Source organism: Pelophylax lessonae (genome assembly GCF_965119305.1).
Source record: "Pelophylax lessonae genome assembly, chromosome: 2".
Classification (NCBI taxonomy): domain Eukaryota; kingdom Metazoa; phylum Chordata; class Amphibia; order Anura; family Ranidae; genus Pelophylax; species Pelophylax lessonae.
This window is the reverse complement of record NC_138769.1, coordinates 40,722,033-40,743,599: the sequence shown is the minus strand read 5'-3', so window position 1 is coordinate 40,743,599 and position 21,567 is coordinate 40,722,033. Positions and strand designations below refer to the sequence as shown.

The 21,567-nt window shown below is 45.6% G+C and overlaps 1 protein-coding gene across 1 annotated transcript in view; it reads left to right on the top strand.

The window, feature by feature from the left end:
• LOC309547939 (uncharacterized protein) overlaps window positions 1–4,033 on the top strand; it is a gene marked incomplete at its 5' end in the record, with an annotated part of 28,523 nt that extends 24,490 nt beyond the window's left edge. Inside the window, one exon of the mRNA XM_082247937.1 lies at window positions 2,871–4,033. Within this exon, the coding sequence (XP_082104063.1) occupies window positions 2,871–3,131 (261 nt within the window). The 3' untranslated portion in view covers window positions 3,132–4,033. The remainder of the gene's footprint in view (window positions 1–2,870) is intronic.
• Window positions 4,034–21,567: the final 17,534 nt, after the last annotated feature.

Below are 21,567 nucleotides of genomic sequence, written 5' to 3'. Positions count from 1 at the left end.
AACTATGGAATTTTGTCATGGAATTTTTTTATTTTTTTTTTACAAAACAGGATTGCACTTTATTGAGATTAGGAATGGTACATATAAAACAAAGGTTCTCAGATGCACATACCATTTAACAAGAGATATTCAGACATTTATACAAACATGTCGGAACATTTATCATATGTATTACATAAAGAGAGTCAGAATCACGTCAAAGAACAATCAACAGTCTAGCCATGGTTGCCAGATTTTTTCATACTTCTGGAAGGAATTTTTATTTATTTGTTTTTTTCTTACTAGTTGGTACAAAAACCTACAAGGAAAAAACCCGTAAGTGAACAAAAAACGTGCATGTGAACACACACTAAAAAGTGCACTTAAGGCCCCTTTCACACAAGCGGACCGTACAGATCCGCCTGTCAGTTTTTTTTGGCCGATCTGAACGGTCCCCCCATGCATCTCTATGGGCCATCGGATGTCAGCGGAGACATGTCCGCTGTCATCCGATCCGATCCGTGAAATCTGGACGAATGGAAACCCTATTTTCCATCCGTCCAGCGGATCGGATCGGATGGGATCGGATGAGAACGGACCGACGGTCCGTTCCCATCTGATTTCCCCCATAGAGATGTATGGGGAACTGACAGCTGTGTCTCCACACACAGCGCGGAGACACAGCTGTCATCCTCCTGCTCAGCGGGGGATTGGCGGATCGATCCCCCGCTGAGAAAATTGGACTCCGTCCAACGGACGGAGTGTGTGAAAGGAGCTTAAGGGTGTGCTTTAATCCACCCCCGAAGGGGTAGGACTTCGACCCTGATCCCCGGGGCGCAAGGCTCCTGACAAGGAAATAGAGTTTACATGGTCTGCCTAGCCAGAAGGCCTGGCAGACCCCGTTCTTCAGGCCAGCCGAAGCCAACCCCGAATACTAGGTCGAGGGGCTCTCCCGAAGATAGACCCCCCAGAGGCAGGGGAGGAAGGAACCTGAGGGCCACACATCCTCCCCCTCGACTTCAGGGTAAACCCGAGGACTCACACCCTACAATCCGTGAAAACACACACAAAAGTGAAAGTGACAAACAGTGGGAGAAAAATAAATAGAAAATAAAAAAGTGGCCTTGCCAAATGTGCAGTGGCCTAGGCCCTTTTTTTTCTTACTAGGAGGCGATCAGTGACTTATAGTAGAACTGCGATATTGAGGCAGAATTATTAGACACTGACACTTTTGACACATTTTGGGGACCGGTGATCCTAATACAGTGATCAGTGCTAAAAATATGCACTGTCACTGTACTAATGACGATTCTAGGACAATATCCCCCCGGACAATATCCCCTGGACAATATCCCCCCGGACATTATCCCCCAGGCAATATCCCCCGGGACAATATCCCCCCGGGACAATATCCCCCGGGACATTATCCCCCTTCGACAACATTCCCTTGGACAATATCCTCCCTGGACAATATCCCGCCTCTATCCTCCCGGGGGGATGTTGTCCCAGGGGGATTATGTCCAGGGGGATGTTTTCCGGGGGGATATTGTCCCGGGGGATATTGCCCGGGGGATAATGTCCGGGGGGATATTGTCTGGGGGGATATTGTCCTGATACCACTAATGACACTGGCTGGGAAGGGGGTTAACTTAAGGGGCATTCAATGGGTTAAATGTTTACCTAGCTGGTGTTTTACTGAAAAGGGGGAGGCGCTTTTTACTAGGGGAAGGCATAGATCCATGCCCCTGCTTTGCAGAAACACAGGATCCATGCCTTCCTTACTGACAGAATGATGATCTTCCTTGTTTACATATGCAGATCGGCGTTCTGCCTGTGTACCGAATGATCAGCGGGGGCCAGCGTACATCAGGTCGGCGGGACCCGCTGCATAGAATCATAGCAGGAACGAGCCACCTGGTGCGCACTCAGGCCTGATACCCAGAAGTGCAGGATCACGTATATATACACGATCCTGCGCAGCACATCGCGGTCACCCTGTAGCACTAAAACTGCTATAGGGTGGTGGGCAACTGGATAAAGTGATTGTAAACCTTCTTTTTTTCTTATAAAAGATAACAAACATGCATATATGTACCTGCTCTATGCAATGGTTTTGCACAGAGTCAGGGCCATCTTACCGAATGGGCACGCTTGCCCGGGGGGCCCCACCTGCCCAGCGACCCAGCCAAGCATTAGTCCCGATTCCCGTGTGCATCCTGCTGCCAAACTTAGCAGGTGGCAAGTGCCTAACGGCCCTGCGCTGCTGTCAGGCCACTTGGGCCGTGGAGGGGGAGCCCACAACTGCAGGAATGCCTGTCTGCCTGCATGGGAACAGACACACACAGGACAGTCGAGTCTGACTCTCGTCCGTGTGTGTGGGTTCACCGGACCCAGCTGCTTAACTTGGAAGCTGTCATTAGCCTGGCACTACCAATAAAATATAGCCTTATCCATAATTTGCCATTTTATTCTCATGGGTAATTGTGTAGGCAGGGCCCCAGTGCACTGCATTGCCCGGGGCAATTTAATGTTCTTAAGATGGCACTGCACAGAGTAGCCCTGATTCTCCTTTTCTGAGGTCCCCATCGGCGCTCCAGGCCCTTCCTCTTCATCGGGTGCCCCCAATGAAAGCTGCTTTCCGTGGGGGCTCCTATGTGGGCCTGCTCCCAATACAGGCCTTTGGTGTCAAAACCCATTTACAGTGTTGGCCACCGCCAGCATAAATAGCGTGGCAAGCGCTTTCGAACTCATATAAACTATTCTGCAGCATGGCCAAAATATCCAGCCAATTTAGGACATTACCTCCCCAACCACAACTCACACATGCACTAAAGATGTATTTATGTATTCAAACAACACTTTTCTAAAAATACATTATATGTTTTTTTCAGGTAGAGTTTGTGGCTACCTCAGTAGGTCCTGAGAACTACTTGGAGCGTATCCAGCCTTCATGCCCACCAGACGAGGAGTTCACTACAGTGCCCACTGAAACCACTTACGACAATGCCCACCTGGGCCACCGTCCCAGCGTTCGCCTTTCACCAGAAGAAGACTCTATAGTCTACGCCGATTTAAACCATGAAGCCAAAAAAGCGTATTTCCAAACTGAAGAATTAGATGAAGTTGAATATGCAACGGTGCGTTTGAAGTAGACAAGAAACTTTCCAGTGAACATTAACAATGACGTTGGACAATGGACATCTTGATCTATAGAACTTTATACTGAAGACGTTCTTGTGATCTATTGTGCTCACTCTTCAAAAGATTTTCAAGGTGGTATCTGATAATCCAAGTTAACCTAAGAGCAAGATCTTATAGGATGTTATTCAGTAAGAAAACTCCTGAGATATTATAAAGGACTTTGGCAAAGCAACACTCTTTGAAGTCAAAATCAAGTAATTATGACTTTGGTGGACCAGTTGAGCTCAATAGTCTAAGAAGTACGACTTGTGTCCTGTTCATCCGAAGACAGCTGATGTTCACCTTGACAATAGAAGAAAATATTGGAATTCTCTTTGAGTCTTCCGGGATTCTGTAGAATTACTTACGGATTTCACTTTCTTCAGAGACTTAGGTGTTTCAATATGACAAATAACGAATGTAAACTTTTCAAAGCACATGTTTTCTTGCATTTATCAACAGCTGATGGAATGAGCGCAGAATAATTTGGTTTGAAGATCCTCTGAGTATAGATTACTAAAGTTTAAATCAGTCATATAGATGTGTTTAATCTCTCTATGCCTGCTGGAGCCGGTGCTTTAAATGGGCTGTGCTGCAGGGAGCCAGTAGGCAGGGCTCCCTATCCTTGTGGGCTGTGATTGGCTACATGGTACTAACATCATTGGGGGCAATGTCTACTATCTCCCTATCATCACTAGTTGCCTGTGAGCTGTTGGTGACAGCTCCATCAGGATTCTGGGGGTGCTAGTGGAATGAACCACAGAACAAGACAGCCTTGTATATATGAAATGGCAGAACATTATTGCCCACCTCCCTGCCACAGCATATATGCATAATGCTGTCATAAAGGGGTTAAAACTGAACTCCTGGCTAAAAAAAATGTTTGAATACAAGCAATGTACAGGCTGTACCTGAATTTGACTCTCCTGTGGTCCTTATACAGAATACAGACTCGGAGAGGTAAAAGCAGCACAAGGAGCCAATCCCTGCATGGGCACACTGATAGGAGGAGAGATCAGAGTGACAGAGAGATGAAGTTATAAAGTCTGCAGTTTGTCCTTTTACTGTCCAATCATGTGCTAACGGACCTCTAAGCGGTAATTACCTGCAGCAGAAAAAAATCTGGTCTCCTGCCCTACCAGACAGGTTGGCCCGGTAGAGCTGTGCAAATCTCAGAAATGGATGGGCAGAAGCAAAAATCACTTTGGCAGGTAAAACATCTCCTAAAAACATTTAATCTGAGTAAATACAGCTAAATAGCTGTTTTCCAGGAGTTTAACTTAATCCCTATTATACTCATCTGATGTTCTAAAGGACCTAAAGTATCATTCATCCATGTTGAAGAAACTTACATACATCTCCATGAGCATAAGAGCAAACAGTGTGTCCTCCACCCCTGATGACATCCTCTAGGATGGAACCGCTAGGGTGGAGCTAAGGAGACACTGATGTCAGACAAATCCATTGTGTCCAAAATCCAAGTTTTTTTTTTTTAACAGTACCCAGACTATTGGAATCCTCCTCCTCTCTTCATGTGGATAATGGATGGATACTCATGGATGGTAGATTCTACCTTGACAAAGCCATTATTGGAGAAAATAGTATTTCCTGGTATTTATCATATTGGCGTTCCATAAAAGAATTTTTGGTTTTTGAGTCCAACATGATTTTGCTTTATCAACCCCAGATAGACCTCTTCTATTTGTGAGGCCCAACTATCTGGTGGGTCACCTATTTTCTCTGTATGGTGGAGGAAATATTTTTTTATCTTATTCTCATGGAGATATATACGAGTTACTTCAACACTTAAGTGCTGCATTACTACGAAAATTCTCTATATAATGTATCAATCATATATGTGCTGCTTATTGTTTGCATACTTGTATTAGCACATACATTTGTATTTAATTTTTATTTTATCAAATCACTTTTTTTTAACCCAAGATAAAATAATTAACAATTTGTATTGCTTCAGCTGACTCAGAATTTATTTTCATAGTGACACAAAGTTGCCTATATTGGTTGACATACATCCTTACAGATTTTCTCATGGCTACAACTGAAGCAGCAGTCCCCTATTTCCCCGGCACCAGGGACCGCCTTGCTGAAGACAACCTCTCCCCACTGCCGAGAGCAGTGGTGATGAGGGTGAAGCCTGTCAAGGGGGCGGTAGTGATGGGGGTGCAGAATATCATCTAAAATCAGCTCAGTATGAAGGCCCCCAGGACATTTCTCTCTTCTATAGACCGTAGCGGGGTACAGGTCAAACCAGTGCTCTATGACACTCCTGTCCCTGGCCCAGCTCTCCTCCTTCCCCTTATTCTCCCTCTTCTCCTTATCTTTCTTCCTCTTCTTCCCATGTTTTGCCGACTTGACCACAGAGAGTGAAAGGGGTAGGGGTACTGGGGGGGGGGGGCAGGCACCCTCTGGTGGTTGGAGGGTGGCAGTGCAGGTTGTGCTGGCTTGCTGCCGCGCCCACGCTCAGCAGGCCATGGACCAACAATGGTTTGGGGATCTCTGTTCTAAAGAATGGGTGAAGGTGGAAACTCCCATTATGAGCCCACTTTGGATTTAAACAGTTTTAGACAGATTTCATCAATAATTTACCTTTCTCTAATTTACCTGACAACAAAGTCTGCAAGCTAGCTTCAAATTTTTCATTTCTCAACTTATGACAGTTCAGTAGATATATGCAGGTCCTTTTAAAGGGTCAGTCCAGCCAAAAGTGATATTTAAAATGTATAGATCCTACAAGGTTGAAGTTGACCTAGATATTTTTCTTTCATGTTAACTGTCAAGTAATGTGTAACACTTCCAGGTATTTCTACAAATAAGCCCCAGAGGGTGAAATGTTTCAATGGGGCAGTCTTGAGGTGGTAATGCCCAGGATGTACTGGTTTGACTAATAAAGGGTCCTGGAGGAAACGATGTACTGGAGTGCTGCTTTTGTGTGAATTTGCTGTTCAGGCTCCAGGGACCGGCACCCATCATGCCCACAGTGGAAAGAATTTGTTCGGGTCTGGGGAGAAATGAGGTTCTGGATTATTGTCTATTTTCCAGATATTTATTACCGCTCACAGAGATCACAGTGCTTCCCTCTGATAATGCCTTCACCTGCTTTTCTCCTCAGAAGGATGGCATCATCTAGGGTCGCCATCTTCTTTCTTAACTGAAACAGATCAGCAACTGCTATGGCCTTCCACCTTTTGACTTGCTACAAGGAGCATTGTACAGGGCCTTGATTTTACAGGGAATGTTGGGTCCCATTCCTATTTGACGTAGGGTAGCCTCTAGGAAAGTCAAGGCATCCTTTAAAATTATAGACAATCTCAAGGCACCCTTTAACATTATGGACATTCTCAAGGCATCGGGAGGATTTACATGGATGCCCTCCCTGCAATTTAGGCCAGCGCTGTAGCCATATTTTGGCTCTAGCACGGGCAGGAAGAGGTTAAGGTACTCATTTATACAGTCCATGGCAGGGCCGGATTAAGAGCATCATGGGCTTGGTGCTGAGGATTTTGAAGGGCCTTAAGGGCCGTGCCTTGGCATGCACCCAGAGGAGGAAGGGTGCAGCCATGCATGCCTAATTCAACATGGGATGCTATCTCTGAAGCCCATAAACACATCCATGCATCGGCAACTGTCCCTCCTTGTCCGGCCTTCGTGCTGTGTGGGGAGGTTCTGAGGGAGCTGCCTGGGGAAGCGAGCATAGAAGCCAGACTTCTGTGTTTACAAGTGACAGAAGAGCGGTAACAGTGAATATGGCCAACCCGGGGCCTATATAAAAGGTAGGGGCCTGGAGCTGCAGCTCCAATAGCCCCTACGTTAATCTGGCCCTGGCCCATGGTATAGCTCATAATAGTCACATTCAGCTTGTGAGCAGGGGGTAACGTGGTGTGGTGAACTGGCGATGGTAGAAAGCACACACAGAAGTCGATTGAAGTACACTGTATATTGAAGAACATTTCAACAGGTTACATCTAGGCCTGAGCACAACTGTCCAAAGCCACTTACAGAGTCAGTAGCAGTGGTTCTGTCATTTGGAACAATGCCGACAGCTTCTGCAACAAGGAGCAGAATGAAAACAATTATAACAATTTCATATGGAAACAGTATAGCATAACCGTACAATTATCATTTAAATAGTGACAGCACTGAAAGCTGAAAAATTGGCCTGGGCAGGAAGGGGGTTTAAGTGCCCAGTAAACAAGTGGTTAAAGCGGTTGTAACCCTAAAAAAAAAAAAAAAAGCCCCAGTTCCTTTAAAGCATGAATAACAGCATAGTGCTGTTACAGTTTCATTTGTCCCTCTCTATGCTGTAAAATACCTGGTTGATCCTGTCTGTTCTTGTGTCCCCCTGACCACACTAATCAGGCTGCTGATCCATGATACCGTGGTCAGTTTACATGCCTCCATCATCCCACAGTCTCTCCCTCTCCCCCTCCCTCCCTACCAGTCAGCTCAGTCTATGAGTGAGAGCCGATCTGCTCCCCGCCCCTCCTCTCTTCCCCTGCCGCTAGTTCCACTACAATACATAACCACATTACTTGTATCCCCTCTGTTTTAGGCAGATTTAAAGTACAGTGGATCTGTTTTTTTTCAATTATAATCCTAAATATGTCCTTTCACAGCGCCGCTCTGTGGTCATGTGACCTCACTCTGCTGGCCGACTGACGTCAGTGGGGAATCTCTGCTCCTCCCACTGCTCTCCTTAGATCGGGGGATTAGAGCAGAGGGGGATAACATGACCGCAGAGCTGCGGTATGAGAAAAGGTATTTAGGATTATAATTTTTAAAAAACACACCCACGGTATTTTAGATTTTTATAAAACAGAGAGGATACAAGTAATGTAAGTATGTGACTTAACAACCACTTTAGGGCCGGGTATTTTGCAGCTCCTGTGTGCTGAAGCATAAAATCCCCAGTGCTTTCTTGCACCCGAGGAGCAGCAAATGCCGCAAATAGCCACCAATACAAGGGAATAGCTGCATGCCTCAGATATCGTGTTAATGATGATTGCTTTTGCCTCAGTGTTTGCCTTGTATGGCGTCTTTTCCCAAACTTGCCACTTTTAGGGATTTTAGAATTCAGAATGTCAATGAGGCCTAACAGGCAGGTTTTATTTTTATTTTTTGTGGCACCCTCCTAGGTAGGTGCTAGAAGAAAGTATAGCTTTTGGGTCTTTCTGCTTACCAGGAAGATTGCCAGGTACATTTATAGTGCTCTCTGCCTACCTGGGAGCAGGATCCATTGGTAGTGTCTGCTTATGGTGTTTAGGTGCAGCTCAGCTTGTCTGTCTTTCACACTGGTCCAATTAGGAGGCATATTGGACAGTGGGAGGAAACCTGACAAGCAAGGGCACAGGCATTGTTACAGCCCTGGTGATTGGCAGAGAAAAGTGCCTTGGTGCATGCTGGTTGACTGTATAAATGACAAGGGCACATGTGCTCAGGGTCTTCGGCTGGAGAGTGGGGTCTCAGAGGGAGGGGGCGACTGCCCCTCCTCTGTAGAAGCTGCCATGTGGCCTTGGGTAGTTGACCTGAGGACATGAATTTAGAGAGAAGCTGAACTCAGAGGTCCTGCAGAGCTGATTGGAAGAGAGACACTGGAAAGGATCTGATTCTGCCTAAAGTGAGTACAGATCTGTGATCCCATATCTTTGGGGCCAGTTCTGCCACTCCATCAAGCAAGGCTGCTGTTAGAAATCATGGGGCCCTGTACAGTCTTCCAGACAGGGCCCCGCCAACTCCACCTCCACCCTCCAGAAGCTCAGCAGAACGGTAGCCCTGACTTTTTCCACCTACAACCCGAAATTTAAAAAAAAAAGTCCCACCACCTGGGCTCCTATGTTGACATGATGGGGCCCGGAGAAATGTAATTTAAGTCCTGGTAAGCAAATAGGAGCAGGGGTGTGGTCTGGTAATATCAATTTATTATTTTAGGAAGAAATGAATCAAGGGGATGCTAGAGAGTGTCCTGAAGATAATATAGTTGCATTAAGTTTGCTGCTAGAGAGAGAGAGGGAAGACCTAATTCTTCCATACAAGTGGCAGTATGGTTAAAGCAGTGTGACTGCTTCCACAAATAATCTGGTGAGGCCAAGTGAGAGTTGTCCTTATCTACTGTGAATAGTTCCATTGGAGTATCCCACTATTCTCTTTTCCCCTATCCAAGCTCCACAATAAATCCAAATCCCCTGGACTGATTATTGAGTAACAAGCAAAGGGGAGTAAGGGGGTATATGTGAAAAAAAAAAAAACAGCAACTGTCTGCAGATAATTGGAGGGAGGCCTAAGAAGTCATCACACAGCAAGCCCAACAGGGACAGTGCTACATTATCTTTTGCAAACAAAGCTAAATGCTGGTAAGGACTTGTAATTTGTATATACTGTAGCTCACCCTGCTGTGCACTTCCTATGATGGTTATACATTTATGAAAGCAGTGATATTTTGTCCTTTTACTTTTGACAATCCCCTCCTCTTTTGACTCCAGATACCAGTGGCGGCTGGTGCTCAAAATTTTTGGGGGGGGGCGCAAAAAGAAAAATGTAATAGGTATTGCTTCGCGTCAAAAAACGCAGTAAAAAATTGCGTGACTTTGAAGTCATGGTACAGGCATGGCACAGGTGATGGTATAGGCATGGCATAGATGATGGTACAGGCATGGCACAGGTGATGGTATAGGCATGGCACAGATATGGTATAGGCATGTCACAGGTCATGGTACAGGAGATGGTATATGCCCCCTTTCAATGCAGTGACCAGCGTACATGCCCCCTTTCAATGCAGAGACCAGTGTACATGCCCCCTTCAATGCAGAGTTCAGCGTGCGTGCCCCCTTCAATGCAATAAACACTGTGCTATGCCCCCTTCAATGCAATAAACACTGTGCTGTGCCCCCACAATGCAGAGTTCAGCGTGCATGCCCCCACAATGCAGAGTTCAGCGTGCATGCCCCCTTCAATGCAACTGTGCTATGCCCCCTTCAATGCAATGAACAATGTGCTGTGCCCCCTTCAATGCAATAAACACTGTGCTGTGCCCCCTTCAATGCAATAAACACTGTGCTGTGCCCCCTTCAATGCAATAAACACTGTGCTGTGCCCCCACAATGCAGAGTTCAGCGTGCATGCCCCCTTCAATGCAACTGTGCTGTGCCCCCTTCAATGCAATGAACAATGTGCTGTGCCCCCTTCAATGCAATAAACACTGTGCTGTGCCCCCTTCAATGCAATAAACACTGTGCTATGCCCCCTTCAATGCAATCAACACTGTGCTGTGCCCCAACAATGCAGAGTTCAGCGTGCATGCCCCCTTCAATGCAACACTGTGCTGTGCCCCCTTCAATGCAATAAACACTGTGCTGTGCCCCCTTCAATGCAATAAACACTGTGCTGTGCCCCCTTCAATGCAATAAACACTGTGCCCCCTTCAATGCAATAAACACTGTGCCCCCTTCAATGCAATGAACTCTGTGCTGTGCCCCAACAATGCAGAGTTCAGCGTGCATGCCCCCTTCAATGCAACTGTGCTGTGCCCCCTTCAATGCAATGAACACTGTGCTGTGCCCCCACAATGCAGAGTTCAGCGTGCATGCCCCCTTCAATGCAACTGTGCTGTGCCCCCTTCAATGCAATAAACACTGTGCAGAGTTCAGCGTGCGTGCCCCCTTCAATGCAACTGTTCCGTGCCCCCATCAATGCAGAGTTCAGCGTGCGAGCCCCTTTCAATGCAGAGCGCCACAGCATTGTCCCCAATCACTGCAGAGCGCCACAGCATTGTCCCCAATGATTGCAGAGCGCCACAGCATTGTCCCCCAATGATTGCAGAGCGCCACAGCATTGTCCCCCAATGATTGCAGAGCGCCACAGCATTGTCCCCCAATGATTGCAGAGCGCCACAGCATTGTCCCCCAATGATTGCAGAGCGCCACAGCATTGTCCCCCAATGATTGCAGAGTGCCACAGCTTTGTCCCCCAATGATTGCAGAGTGCCACAGCATTGTCCCCCAATGATTGCAGAGTGCCAGCATTGCCCCCCAATGATTGCAGAGTGCCACAGCATTGTACCCCAATGATTGCAGAGTGCCAGCATTGTCCCCCAATGATTGCAGAGCGCCACAGCTTTGTCCCCCAATGATTGCAGAGCGCCACAGCATTGTCCCCCAATGATTGCAGAGCGCCACAGCATTGTCCCCCAATGATTGCAGAGCGCCACAGCATTGTCCCCCAATGATTGCAGAGCGCCAGCATTGTCCCCCAATGATTGCAGAGTGCCAGCATTGTCCCCCAATGATTGCAGAGCGCCAGCATTGTCCCCCAATGATTGCAGAGCACCAGCATTGTCCCCCAATGATTGCAGAGTGCCAGCATGCGTGCTCCCTTCAAACTTACCTGGCGGCGGCGCGGCTCAGCTTCTTCCTCCTCTTCTGCGGCGGGTCCTTCTCCCTCGTCGTCTCGGCGGCGGGAACCGGCGGGCGGCCTCTCCTCTTCTCTGAGCGGCGGTGACGGTGAGTGACTGACGCACGCACCGGCACCGCCCCCATTTCGACGTCAGCGATATCCTGGATGATGATTGGTCCAGGCTGTAGACTGGACCAATCACAGCCAGGATATCAGAAAGTGGGGGTGTCCAACCGCAAAGACTTGCGCCCAGGATACCCCCCTACCCCCCAGAAGGCAGCCAATCGGCGCCTCTTCTGGGACGTAACCCCACCCCCCCCCCCCCCCCCCAGCCACCAGTTCCTTGGGTTCAGGCCGGCGAACCCAATTTTTTTTTTGAACAACTTTATTTGTTCGGTTTTTTTTTTTTCTTTTTTTTTTTTCTTTTTTTTTAGGGGTAGGGGGGCGGCGCCCTGGCGCCCCCTATGCACGGGCCGCCACTGCCAGATACAATGGATATAAAAAGTCTACACACCCCTGTTAAAATGTCAGGTTTCTGTGATGTAAAAAAACGAGGCAAAGATAAATCATTTCAAAACTTTTTCCACCTTTAATGTGACCTATAAACTGTACAACTCAATTGAAAAACAATCCGAAATCTCGTAGGGGGGGGGGGGGAGGAGTAAAAATTAAAAACTAAAATAATGTGGCTGCATAAGTGTGCACACCCTCTTATAATTGGGGATGTAGCTGTATTCAGAATTAAGCAACCACATTTACATAGGAGTCAGTACACACCTGCCATCATTTAAAAGTGCCTCTGATTAACCCCAAATAAAGTTCAGCTGTTCTAGTAGGTCTTTCCTGACATTTTCTTAGTCACATCCTACAGCAAAAGCCATGATCTGCAGGGAGCTTCCAAAGCATCAGAGAAATCTCATTGTTAAAAAGGTATCAGTCAGGAGACATTTCCAAGGCATTAGATATACCATTTAGTACTATAAAGCAAAAGATGAAATAACAACTTAGGTTCAAATATCAATTCTTCATATAGTCCAATAAAAAGTGCATGTGCTAATAGTGAACTTCACTGAGGTCATATATACGTTGAAATAAAGTCCATGCTCAAAACGTGATATATATCAACCATCTTCTTCTCAACAAACAATCTCCATGTGAACAGTGAACTTCCACCTCTGTGCACCGTCCCCGTGCTCTCAGAACCCTCACCTCATGTAAAATAAAGGCAAGACTTTAACTACCTCGCATCCGCGCTACAGCCTATATACGGCTGCAGCGCGGACTCGAATTTTCGGGAGGCCGTTTTTAAACGGCCTCCTAGAAGCAGGCTCCCCACGCGCTCGCGCGAGCGCGCATCGGGGAGAATCTGTGTCGGCCGTGTCCCTTGGACACAGCCGATCACAGATCGTGGTGAATGGCCAATCACAGCGGCCATTCATCACGTGATCGGACCATCCAATGAGAGAGGATCACATATGTAAACATATGAGATCATCTCTCATCGCCGGCGCTCCTTCCTCACACGGAGCCTGCAGTGTGAGGAAGGAGGGGGAGCCGTCAGCCGCCGGGGACACACAGCAATGTAATCAGGGCACTGATCACCAGTGCCTTGATTACTAAAAGGTAAAAAAATATACACAAATTGCCCCCAACAGTGCCCACAGTGCCCGCCATCAGTGTCCCCCATCAATGCCCACAATCAGTGCCCATAGTGCGCCAGTCAGTGCCCATCAGTGCCTGCTCATCTAGGCACTAATGAGCACTGACTGGCAGCACTATGGGCACTGAGTGTGGGCACTGATGGTGCTGCCCATCAGTGCTCATCAGTGCCGCCCATCAGTGCTCATCAGTGCCACCCGTCAGTGTCCATCAGTGCCATCTGCCAGTGCCCATCAGTGCCGCCTCTCAGTGCCCATCAGTGCCGCCTCTCAGTGCCCAGCAGTGCCACCTCTCAGTGCCCAGCAGTGCCGCCTATCAGTGCTCATCAGTGCCGCTTATCAGTGCCGCCTATCAATGCATATCAGTGCGGCATATTAGTACCTCCTCATCAGTGCCCATAAGTGCCACCTCATCAGTGCCCATCAGTGCAGCCTATCAGTGCCCATCAGTGCCGCCTCATCAGCGCACATCAGTGAAGGAGAAAAATTTATTTTCAAAATTTACTCGCAGAAAATAAGAAAAAACTTTTTTTTTTTTTTTTAATTTTCTGTCTTTATTCTTTTTTTTTTGTAAAAAATAAAAAACCCAGAGATGATTACATACCACCAAAAGAAAGCTCTATTTGTGTGAAAAAAAATGATAAAAAATTCATATGGGTACAGTGTAGCATGACCACGCAATTGTCAGTCAAAGTGTGACAGCGCTGAAAGCTGAAAATTGGCCTGGATGGGAAGGGTGTTTAAGTGCACAGTAGGCAAGTGGCTAAATAGTATATTCAGTGAACCGATATAATGCTCCACCAATCTCCACCTCCAGTTGGGACAATTCAATTCTCAGGGTACTGCGGTACTGGTCCTTTTAAGACACCTGTGGTCTCTTTATGTCGCCAGTGTGTCCGCTCAACCACTATGGATGTGAGATCAGACCTCAGAAAATATTAAAGAGAAAATAATACTATGAAAGATAATTTTTATTGTTTTTGCAGTTCCACAATTGTTCTCTCTTTGGTAGAATCAAAACTTTTTTGACTCTACCAAACCAACTCCACTGTTCTCTTAATTATGATTCACTAATGGCTTGTTTCCACTGAGCTTTCTGGTACGGTTCGGTTCGGTACGGTACGCTATTTATGCCGTTTCCATTATGAATGGTACCCTAATTCCGAACTGTACCGTACGACTTTTTTGGTACCCTTTCGTTGGGGTACCAAGCACATTAGTACCGTACCAACAGGGTGGAGCTACACTCTGCAGAATTTTGATTGGTTGATAGAGAATCGTCTATCAAAGCTTTCCTGCTACACCACGCCTATCATGAAAGGGTACTATTGGCAGTGGAAACGCAATGTGTACCGTTCCGAACCGTACCGTACTGAACCGTACCGCACCACTCAGTGGAAACGAGGCAATATAGATCGTTTGTTGAGAAGAAGATGGTTGAGATATATCACGTTTTGAGCATGGACTTTCAACGTATATATGACCTCAGTGAAGTTCACTATTAGCACATGCACTTTTTATTGGACTATATGAAGAATTGATATTTGCACCTAAGTTGTTATTTCATCTTTTGCTTTATAATATTGAGTTTTATACTTGATTTAGGTTGCACAACCATATATTACACTATTATTCTGTCACATTGTGAGAACACAATTCAGGGCTGAAGCAACCCATGCAAAAATATGTATATATATATATATATATATATATATATTTGTTTTATTGATATTCATTCCACTAGACACTAACAACAGTAACAACAAAGTAAAATGATCAAAAACTTTATTTTATACAAAAGGAAAAAGACATACAAATAACTGTACATTCAATTTATGATTGAAGACAAAATTGATTAAAATTGCATGCAATGGCAGATCATTCTCAGCATCAACATGGAAGACACTCAGGTACATATGGTGAGGCGAACCCGGAAAATGACCCTACGCGTTTCGGGTAACTACACTTCTTCAGGGGTCAACCAAAGTTCCGAACACACAATGTGCCTATGAGGATTAAAGAACTTGGTAAAATATAGAGAAAAATACATTTCCATTAGGAGTATTATAGTAATAGATACCTACCGTAGGAGTCTTCATGAGAGGTGGGATGATCTGTCAATTAAAACGGTAATGAATACCGATGAGGAGGAATGCCTGATTTCCAATATACCTAAGTTACTAGGCAAGTGTAGAAAAGGATGAGAGAGAGTAGCCGTGCTGGGGGCCCATAGATGCCACAATGATCCAAAGTGGTCTGATAAGGACAGCTCCAAAAGGGGTCCTTATTGAATTGTATGAGCAAGTATTGTAAACCTGAGTAAGTTAATAGAAAAATAGAAAAAGAATAATGTTTGAATAATAAATATCAATAATGATAATGACCACAGGAGGGATTTGAGAATTATACTAGTTTCCTACTGACCGGGATTATGGCCACTAACACTAGGTGATGGGATTACAATTTTCTCTATTGATATTCATTTGACAGTTGCACATCACTTGATCCCATACACATAACGCAGAGGTCCACAACACAGATTAGATATACCATAGAACACAGTGAAGACAGTCATCTAGTGGAGAACATATGGCACAACAGTGACATTGCCAAGAACTGGACGTCCCTCCAAAATTGATGGAAAGATGAGACGAAAACCGGTCAGGGAGGCTGCCAAGAGGCCTGCAGCAACATTAAAGGAGCTTCAGGAATATCTGACAAGTACTGGCTGTATGAAACATGTGAAAACACACCAGGATCAGTATAGGGGCGCACTACTAAAAAGATCTTACCACTGCGCCATATTAAAAAAAGTGCATGATCAGCTGCCACTTAAACAAGAAACATTGTAATAACTTGTCTACCAATTAAATTGGTGAAATTATAATGAAGTAGATAGTGGCGCTAACAATATCACCCCTGAAAACAAGTGAATAAATTCAAAGTCCACAAAACAAATAAAAGTCCATAATAGTGTTATTCAGACAAAGGTCCATAAAAAATGATAACTGAAGATCGAATTACTGTCCACCACAGCACGTGCATCTGTGTCACTATTCCCTTTTGGATGTCCACTCACCAAATATGTATGCCAAATACTCTCATATTGGCAAAAGCAGCAGATACCCACTCTGGGGTTAATGGTTATTCACAAGATGTATCCAATCCTCTAAGGTAGGGGTGTCAAAGTCAATTTCATTTAGGGCCGCTTCAGCATTATGATTGCCCTCAAAGGGCCGGTTGTTTCTTTAAGACTAGATGTCCAGAGCACCCTACTCACCCTACATCAGCTGTCAAGAGCTCCCCCACACCATCAGAAGTCAAGAGTCCACCACCCTGCCTTACATCACAGTGCACCGCCCTTACCTTGTGCTGCGGCCAGGAAGACGCTGGAGGCAGAGCTAGGAAGCAGGAAGTGAAGGGTCTGAAGGAGAACTATAGGGGGGGCTGGAGACTGCTGAATTGTAAAACTGGGGAAGTGGAGATGAGGGGGTGCTGTGGCTTCACAGAGAGGTACAAGATATGTAGGAGGAGCTCTGTTCTCCTATCTGCTGCTGACTGCTGAGACAAGGTGGGGCAGAGACAAGGAGATGTCGGAGCTGCATGAGAGATGTGAGGGCCAGATGAAATGGCCTGGCGGGCCGCATTTGGCCTGCTGGCCTTGTGTTTAACACATGTGCTCTAAGGTGCTCCATACATGAATAACATAACTGTAAAGAAAAAAGATGCTGATAGTGTGATAACATATGAACACTTTATTAAAAGACAGCTATTCTCATGTAGTACACTCACAATATAAACAATAAAATAGCGCATAACAAAATGACAGGTATGCTGACATATCGTGGTCGCGGCAGACCGAACACACAAGGATCCGTGTCTCACCCAACCACTCACGATGTTCCGGATTGTCACTTCTGGTTTTGCATAACTTATCAATTCTGATTGGCGTACAGCCACGTACCGACGCGTTTCGTCATACCGACTTTGTCCTGGAATGTGTGGAACATGTCCTGGGATGTGTGGAACATGTGACAACAATCTCCTGTATTCTTCATATGTTTGGGCTATGGGGTAGAGTGGCATGACGGAAGCCATTTCTTACAGAGAAAAACATCCAAGCCCGACTAAATTTTGCAAAAACACATCTAAAGTCTCCCAAAAGCATGTGGGAAAATGTGTTATGGTCTGATAAAACCAAGGTTGAATTTTTTGACCATAATTCCAAAAGATATGTTTGGCGCAAAATCACTGCACATCACCAAAAGAACACCATACCCACAGTGAAGCATGGCGGTGGCAGCATTATGCTTTGGGGCTGTTTGTCTTCAGCTGGAAGGGGGGCCTTAGTCAAGGTAGAGGGAATTATGAACAGTTCAAAATACCGGTCAATATTGGCACAAAACCTTCAGGCTTCTGCTACAAAGCTGAACATGAAGAGGAACTTCATCTTTCAGCATGACAATGACCCAAAGCATTACATCCAAATCAACAAAGAAATGGCTTCACCAGAAGAAGATGAAAGTTTTGGAATGGCCCAGCCGGAGCCCAGACCTTAATCCAATTGAAAATCTGTGGTGTGATCTGAAGAGGGCTGTGTGCAGGAGATGCATTCACAATCTGACAGATTGGACCTATTGGACAACTATAGCCCACATCCCTAAATGAATAACACCAAACAAAGATTCCCTCTAAGTGGGACTTTTAGAGTCGGTTCACACTGGGGCGACACGACTCTGCACTACTTCGGGAGGCGACTTGTCAGGCCCGTGCACCGCGACTTCGGCGCGACTTGCACAGACTTCATATAATGAATGTCTATGCAAGTCGCTCCGAGGTCGCCCCGAAGTAGTACAGGGCCCTTTTTCTAAGTCGGAGCGACTTGTGTCGCTCCTATTAGAACGGGTCCTGTAGCAGTCAATGGACTGCGAGGGACCGCGACTTGTCAAGCTGACAAGTCACCTGACAAGTCGCTCTAGTGTGAATCGAGTCTCAAGGGCAAGACATTATAAATGTCCCTGAAAACCCTTAAAAGTCCCACTTAGAGGGAATCTTTGTTTGGTGTTTTGCAAAGAAGAGTGGGCAAATATTGCCAAGATGTGCGATGCTGATAGACTCATACCCAAAAAGACTGAGTGCTGTAATAAAATCAAAGTTGCTTCAACAAAGTATTAGTTTAAGGTGTGCACACTTATGCAACCATATTATTTTAATGCTTTATTTTTACTTCCCTCCACCTAAAAGATTAGTTGTACAGTTTACAGGTCACATTAAGGTGGAAAAAGTTCTGAAATGATTTATCTTTGTCTCATTTTTTTACATCACAGAAACCTAACATTTTAACAGGGGTGTGTAGACTTTTGATAACCACTGTAAGTAAAACAGTGCTGCAAAAATTAGGACTGCTGAAAACAATGCAATAACCCTCCCCCTCCCCAAACACCACATTTCTGTACCAGGTGATGCTATATGCTTTTATTTTCCTATGTGGTAACCTCACTCCCCAACTTGCAACGCTGTGACTATTTTTGCACTTTGTTCTTGCTTCCACCTTACTTGTGTGGCTTACCATTTAGCGTTTGTCACAAAGTGGTATATAATATTCATGCACTTGTACTTCCTTTCAATGCTTCCAAGAATCAATATTGTCATGCAGAAGCTTGCACATTTTTTTGACCCAGAGAATCCAGTCCTGAGATGTGCAAAATTCCCAACTAACGTACACACTTATATCTAAGGTAACTGTCTGTAAATATACATGATGCCCTCCCCGGAACAGATGACATCACAATTTTATAACCCACCCCCAAAAATCTATAAATGAAATGCATCATATGAAATGTCTATATACAGTATATACATATATATATATATATATATATATATATATATATATACACACATACATAATATATATATATATATATATATATATATATATATATATATATATATATATATATATATATATACACATATACATACACACAAGGTATACAGTAGAATATATATATATATATATATATATATATATATATATATATACACACACACACACACACACACACATACATACACACACACATTTTTGTAAATATTTTATTATATCTTTTCATGTGACAACACTGAAGAAATGACACTTTGCTACAATGTAAAGTAGTGAGAGTACAGCTTGTATAACAGTGTAAATTTGCTGTCCCCTCCAAATAACTCAACGCACAGCCATTAATGTCTAAACCGCTGGCAACAAAAGTGAGTACACCCCTAAGTGAAAATGTCCAAACTGGGCACAATTAGCCATTTTCCCTCCCCGGTGTCATGTGACTCATTAGTGTTACAAGGTCTCAGGTGTGAATGGAGAGCAGGTGTGTTAAATTTGGTGTGATCGCTCTCCCTCTCTTATACTGGCCACTGGAAGTTCCACATGGCACCTCATGGCAAAGAACTCTGAGGATCTGAAAAAAGAATTGTTGCTCTACATAAAGATGGCCTAGGCTATGAGAAGATTGCCAAGACCCTGAAATTGAGCTGCAGCACAGTGGCCAAGACCATAAAGCGGTTTAACAGGACAGGTTCCACTCAGAACAGGCCTCGCCATGGTCGACCAAAGCAGTTGGGTGCACGTGCTTAGCGTCATATCCAGAGGTTGTCTTTGGGAAATAGACGTATGAGTGCTGCCAGCATTGCTACAGAGGTTGAAGGGGGGGGGGGGGGGGGGTGCAGCCTGTCAGTGCTCAGACTATATGCCACACACTGCATCAAATTGGTCTGCATGGCTGTCATCCCAGAAGGAAACCATGTACTGTGGTGGCGGCAACCAGGTGAGGAGTACAAAGACAAGTGTGTCTTGCCTACAGTCATGCATAGTAGTGGGAATGTCATGGTCTGGGGCTGCGTGAGTGCTGCCGGCACTGGGGAGCTCCAGTTATTTGAGGGAACCATGAATGCCAACATGTACTGTGACATATTGAAGTAGAGCATAATCCCCTCCCTTCAGAGACTAGGCCGCAGGGCAGTATTTCAACATGATAACGACCCCAGACACACTTCCAAGATGACCGATGCCTTGCTAAAGAAGCCGAGGGTAAAGGTGATGGACTGGCCAAGCATGTCTCCAGACCTAAACCCTATTGAGCATCTGTGGGCATCCTCAAATGGAAGGTGGAGGAGCGCAAGGTCTCTAACATCCACCAGCTTTGTGATGTCGTCATGGAGGAGTGGAAGAGGACTCCAGTGGCAACCTGTGAAGCTCTGGTGAACTCCATGCCCAAGAGGGTTAAGTCAGTGCTAGAAAATAATGGTGGTCACACAAAATATTGACACTTTGGGCCCAATTTGGACATTTTCACATAGGGGTGTACTCACTTTTGTTGCCAGCAGTTTAGACATTAATGGCTGTGTGTTGAGTTATTTTGAGGGGACAGCAAATTTACACTGTTATACAAGCTGTACACTCACTACTTTATATTGTAGCAAAGTGTCATTTCTTTAGGCTGCATTCACATGTCAGCCTTTGGATCGCGGGCAGAACCGCCGCGGTTCCGCCCGCGATCCGGAGATTATTGCAAATCACGGGACGCCTAGCGTTGCCCGTTGATTTGCAATAGCCCCCCAAACGCCGAGCGATGTTGCCGCGATTTCCACCTGCCGAATCGCGGCAACATCGCGCAAACAAAATCGCGGGACGCAATATGCTCCAAAGAAGCTCTTGTCTAGGAGCAAAGGGTTCATTGTCCAGGGAGCTGTCCAGCATTCCAGATAGCTCAGCGAGTAGAGCCATTGTCAGACACCATGGAGGTCCCAGGTTCAAGTCTGGGTCCTGACACTAGCCAATCCCTGGAGAGGTGCACCCAGTAGGGGGTGAGAGAGCCCATAAATAATCTGAGACCTGGGTAGCTGGGTGCAGTCTTCCTGATTCCAGTCATGCATTGCAGATGGAGACACCTGTCAGGGGGCTCTGCCCCCTGGTTCATAATCCTAGAGGAAGTCTTGAAAAGGACATTGAGGTCCAAGGCCAAGCTGCTGTCTTGTTTGCAAATCTGCTTCTGGAGATCGAGTTGGGTATGGAGAAGTTTACTGGAGAGAGTCAAGCTGTCCTATGGTGATGTGAGTCTACTGCTCCCTCACTAGGAAGAGCCTGAAGGATATTGGTAGGAGGCAACTGATGATCCTTCCACTATGTGAGCAGATGACCCCAGTGCTAAAGAATAGTAACTGTGTGTAGCTTTTAATTCTGGAAGGCGTTCAGGTCACCAACAGCATATGAAATCCTGTGAGACATTCAGTTTATGCTGTGTAGCCAGCAGTCTGTGCAGTTCAGCCAGAAATTAAGGAGTCCTCAAGT